The sequence below is a fragment of the Gastrolobium bilobum genome, unplaced genomic scaffold (genome assembly GCF_033153095.1).
Source record: "Gastrolobium bilobum isolate Gb01-03AN ecotype WA unplaced genomic scaffold, APGP_CSIRO_Gbil_v1 utg8601, whole genome shotgun sequence".
NCBI lineage: Eukaryota > Viridiplantae > Streptophyta > Magnoliopsida > Fabales > Fabaceae > Gastrolobium > Gastrolobium bilobum.
This window is the reverse complement of record NW_026900070.1, coordinates 129,734-134,323: the sequence shown is the minus strand read 5'-3', so window position 1 is coordinate 134,323 and position 4,590 is coordinate 129,734. Positions and strand designations below refer to the sequence as shown.

General features: G+C 37.0%; 1 protein-coding gene across 1 annotated transcript; it reads left to right on the top strand.

Moving 5' to 3' along the window:
• Nucleotides 1-1,525: 1,525 nt before the first annotated feature.
• On the top strand, nucleotides 1,526-3,434 carry LOC133295202 (uncharacterized). Its single transcript, XM_061494000.1, has 7 exons — nucleotides 1,526-1,762; nucleotides 1,863-1,975; nucleotides 2,066-2,192; nucleotides 2,301-2,579; nucleotides 2,664-2,783; nucleotides 2,879-3,086; nucleotides 3,190-3,434. Exons 1-7 carry the CDS (start codon nucleotides 1,526-1,528, stop codon nucleotides 3,432-3,434), a joined length of 1,329 nt encoding a protein of 442 aa, XP_061349984.1.
• Nucleotides 3,435-4,590: the final 1,156 nt, after the last annotated feature.

Here is a 4,590-nt window from a genome sequence, read left to right as displayed (position 1 = left end):
ACATATTAATTGCGTCACACGATGCTACAAATTATCAAAACCCTAATATCTATTCATAGGTTTGTACGCACACTGAAGATGAAGGTCAGTAACTTGAGGCATGTTGAAGGATCTATCGCCGAAGCGTATCTCGTTGAAGAGACTGGTAAATTTGCATCGTACTATTATCCTCCTGAATGTATATCAACTTGGAGAGGAGTCCCTCGAAATGATGATGGCGGTGATACGAGTGGTCAGATATCGCTATTTAATTATCCAGGCCGATCTGTGGGAAGTCAAAGGGCATCAATTCTAGAGGGACGAGATAAGAACGTTGCGGAGTGGTACATTCTAAACAACTCAGCAGAGGTCGCTCCGTACATAGAGTAAGATTTCATTTTTGAACTTAGAGATGATGTTTCCATTACGCGACTATATTTGGTTTATGGGTAGTTATCCTCATGAGTTTTATAATATTTTTTTCCTTACAGAAAATTTTCCAAATGGACACGTTCGAATAATCCTTTATGGTCAGATTCCGAAGTTGATCAACACGTTACGTCTGAATTTCCTCAATGGTTTGAGGAGTACTTCATACAAAACCAATCGGTTGTCCATGATGTTGCATATATTTTATCAAGTGGAGCTGCAAGATTTGTCACCCAATTCAGAAAATATATAGTCAACGGATATAGATTTGCAACTGTAGAAGCAAATCAAAATATGTCATGTTGTAATTATGGTGTATGTTGTCGAGGTGGGCAAGTCGACGGTGCTGAGGGCGATTACTACGAGAAGTTAATTGATATCATTCTTTTGGATTACAAGTTGGGCAAATCGGTTACTCTCTTTAAATGCGATTGGTTTGATAACACCTCACGTGGGACAAAAGTTGACCAGTATGGAAATGTTGAGGTCAATTGGTCAAAGAGTTATGCACTTGGCTACGACCCATTTATACTTGCTCAACAAGCGGAACAAGTTATTTACACATTATACCCTACTTCCCAACAAGGGTGGAAAGGAGTTATCAAAACCAAAGCCCGGAATATTATCCCTAAGTCGATGAAGTCAGACTCAAATGATGTGACTGATCCATTTCAGGATGATGGGGAACATGAACTGCCTGTAAATGTTGCAGAGGATGATGTGCCAAGCAATCTTTTTGATTCCACTGGAGAGTTAGAGTTAATTCCTGTTATATTGGACAATGACGAATCAGACGATGATGAACAAGATATTTATTCAGATAGTGAGCCTGAATTCGATGATTATGAGAGTTCAGAGGAAGGTGGTCAAGAAGAATTCAAAGAACAGGAATCGTCCGATTGATTTTAGTTATTCTTTCTTTAAGCTTATCTGTTGTACTAAATAAATAATTTTTATTCACAGGCCACATGTTATATGTATTATACAATTATGTTTTATATTTAGTACTTATTATATTTTTCTTTAGTGACAAATGGATGGCCATAGCGGTAGACATTGTATTGCATACTTATTTTATTTATATATATTTTTGCATTATGTTTATAAGTTTTCACAGATGGTTCATACGGATGGGCGTACTGGTAGTGATGGTAATGTCGGTAGAGGTCGAGTTACAGGTCGTGGTGGCAGAGGAGGTAGGACGACATCATCTACCCCCTCTGGTAGAGGTCGTACAGCTTCCTCATCCCTCCCTCCACTTCGGGTAGGATCATCACCATCTACCACCGACTCTGTTATGGGAAGTGCAGGACTTCCTCATACTCCCACTGACCTGATGGGGCCGACACAACAGGTTAAGTAAACCATCATTTTGTGATTTAGATATATATTATAGTTTCTTTTAAGCATCTCTCTACTAACTTTTAATGCTTAACATTTTTTCCCTTTTGCAGGTTGCATCCCCTGCAAGCGAGGTAGGAGATGCTGCTTTGGCACTTCAGGCAGAGTGGGGGAGGTGTGATCCACAGACTAAACGTATATGGGTTCGTCCTTTAGGCACCACAGAGTAAGTTGTAATTGTTACTAATGATGTACTAATGTGGCTTCTAGCATTGCTCAATCGTTATAATCAAATAAATTGATTTAATATTGTCAGGTTCGAACCTTATGATGAGATCATGAAATACATTGATAATCAAATATTCCGTAATTTTAAACATGTATGGAGCACCTGGGGAGACGTTCCTAAACAAACTCGAGATGGTTGGATGGATGAATTTCTGGTAAGTTATGTATATCTCGTTAATGCTAATGTTTTATTACAAAAATGTATACTAACTACACATTTGTGACCAATTTGTGCGCTAATCGAAAAAATTGGCAATTTACAGAGTCATTATAGGTGGTTGCCCGAGGATCGCCATAACCTGGCAAGAGCTTGGCATCACAGAGCCACCACAATGTTCGCAGATAAAATGCATAAAGTAAGATTTGACATCGGTAAAAATGCATGGTGTAGTGAATCATTAAAAATCCAATTGAAAGAAAAATGGAAAAATTGTCCTAAGTTTCAAAAGAGATCTGCTCAAAATAAGGAAAATAGGGCCAAGCAGGACACACCCACATATGCTGGAGGGTCGATTCCAATCAGCAAGCATCGACAAAGGATAGTAAGTATAAAAAGTTTTCTAGTTCGGTATTCAACAATTCGTACTTGCAACTAATGAATTAATGATTTTCATTTGTATTTCCAGGAAGCTTCTGGAGAAGTGCCGCCTGAAAAGGTTGATTGGGCTACCTTCGAGCAAACTCATTCCCAGCAGCCTGAAGCTGGTCAAAGGCGTTGGTTAGGCCCCAAAGTGAAGCTAATAGCGGTTTGATCATTTATTATTTGACGTTTGTTTTTTCTATGATGGTTTATGTCATGTTTTACATGTCCATATGTGTGCTGATTTTTCTTTACTTGCAGGAAAATTATCAAAAACTTGAAGAGGAGATGTCCGCACAGGTGGCGACAGACGGTCAATCCAGCTCCTCCTATTCCGATAATGGGAACATGTTGGTTACAGCTGCAGGTGGATTCAACAAGAAAGGAAGGGTGGTCGGGCTGGGAGGATATGCTAGCCGACTGAAGCCTAGTAAGCGGCCCTCTACCCAGATTGACAGTGTTTCTGCAGGTAAACTCAATGTATAGTTAATTCTTTTATATTTTCAATCTCTATTCTATTAATATTTTATTTTAAACATTTAACTTACTGTTTTATAATAATGTATTTGCAGATGAGCTTAAAAGGATGAGGGTGTCCCACTCCCAGATGCAGGAGCAATTGCATGCTACCACAGAGCAGCTAACTCAGCAAGCAGACTTTATGAAGCAGCAAGCTGACATTATGAAACAAATGCAGGAACAACTCCGACTTTTAATGCAGGACAAGGAAGCCAACTGCAACAAGTCGAAGGGACCGGCGCCGGATGATGACCCTGATGATGATGATGACTTTGCTAGGACTTTAGAGGCATACTAGTTGTTGTTTGTATGTTTTACTTCTTTTAGGACTTCAGAGATATATCAGATATTTTTTGTATGTTTTATTTTGTTTAGAACTTTAGAGACATTTTAGTTGTAGATTTGATGGTTGTTGTTGTTAACTTTTGTTGATATACTATTTAATTTTAATTTCATTGTTTATCCAGTATCTAAACATAAATCCCCTCACTTTCAAATTATTTTTAATTAAAATTAATTTTATTAAATTATGATCATCTTATCCACACTTAAAACTTGAAAAGAGATACTCTCAAGACTATTATTTGTGAATTTCAAATGTTCTCTTATCTTTCTTTTTTTAATATAGTACAAACGTCAACCTATATACGTTGGAATCTAAACAAATAATAACAATGCAAAAATAATTTTGACAAAAAAAAACATATTCAAATTTAAATTTTAATATTCTTTTGGGTCTATATACGCAATCCGCGATACCGCCCAACTACGAACCCTAAGCAGAATCTTCATATCCAGATATGTACATTTCTCTTATTACATTGATTGCCTCATGTTTTACATAAGGGTGATTTAAACTTATGATATGTATATTTAAGCGAATACCTTATGCTCTGATCAGTCAACATCAATTATGGTATACGACAATCGCATAGGTGTCTGAAATAGACCAATTAATGTTATAATATGTGATCCAGTAACAATGACATATATTTCTAAGTGTATAAAATGGTGAATGTACAGGCTTGGTAGAAATAGTGAATGCAATTTAGTTGAGTCCCTTCCTTTAGTTAGTATTGTAGACGTATTTATAGTGGTTGTCATGAGTAGTTATGGAGGAGGATCGTCGGTATGAAGCAATTCCTCTAAAAGTAGTCATAGTGGTTACATAGAGAGGGGAGATTGTATCTACGATCCGGACTCACTGATTAAGCTATAAGTCAAGTATTAAACACAAGTAGATCGAAGGGGTTTATACGTAAACCCAAGAAGGGATTTGGGACAAACCCGGAACACCTTATATATATATATATATAGTTTGTTTGCTAAACAAGAGATCAATACTTAATACCTTAAGGTTGTGTTTGATAGGAGGTATTTTTTCAGAATGCTGTGGAAGTGAAAGTGGGCATCTATGAATTTCATGTTTGGTACCTCAATTGATAAATTTTTTC

Bases quoted from the DNA above. Each gene is read 5' to 3' on its own strand.
- LOC133295202 (XM_061494000.1), top strand. From the start codon at position 1,526: ATGGTTCATACGGATGGGCGTACTGGTAGTGATGGTAATGTCGGTAGA. The intron at 1,976-2,065 runs GTAAGTTGTAAT...TAATATTGTCAG, and splicing joins CGTCCTTTAGGCACCACAGA to GTTCGAACCTTATGATGAGA. The intron at 2,193-2,300 runs GTAAGTTATGTA...GGCAATTTACAG, and splicing joins GTTGGATGGATGAATTTCTG to AGTCATTATAGGTGGTTGCC.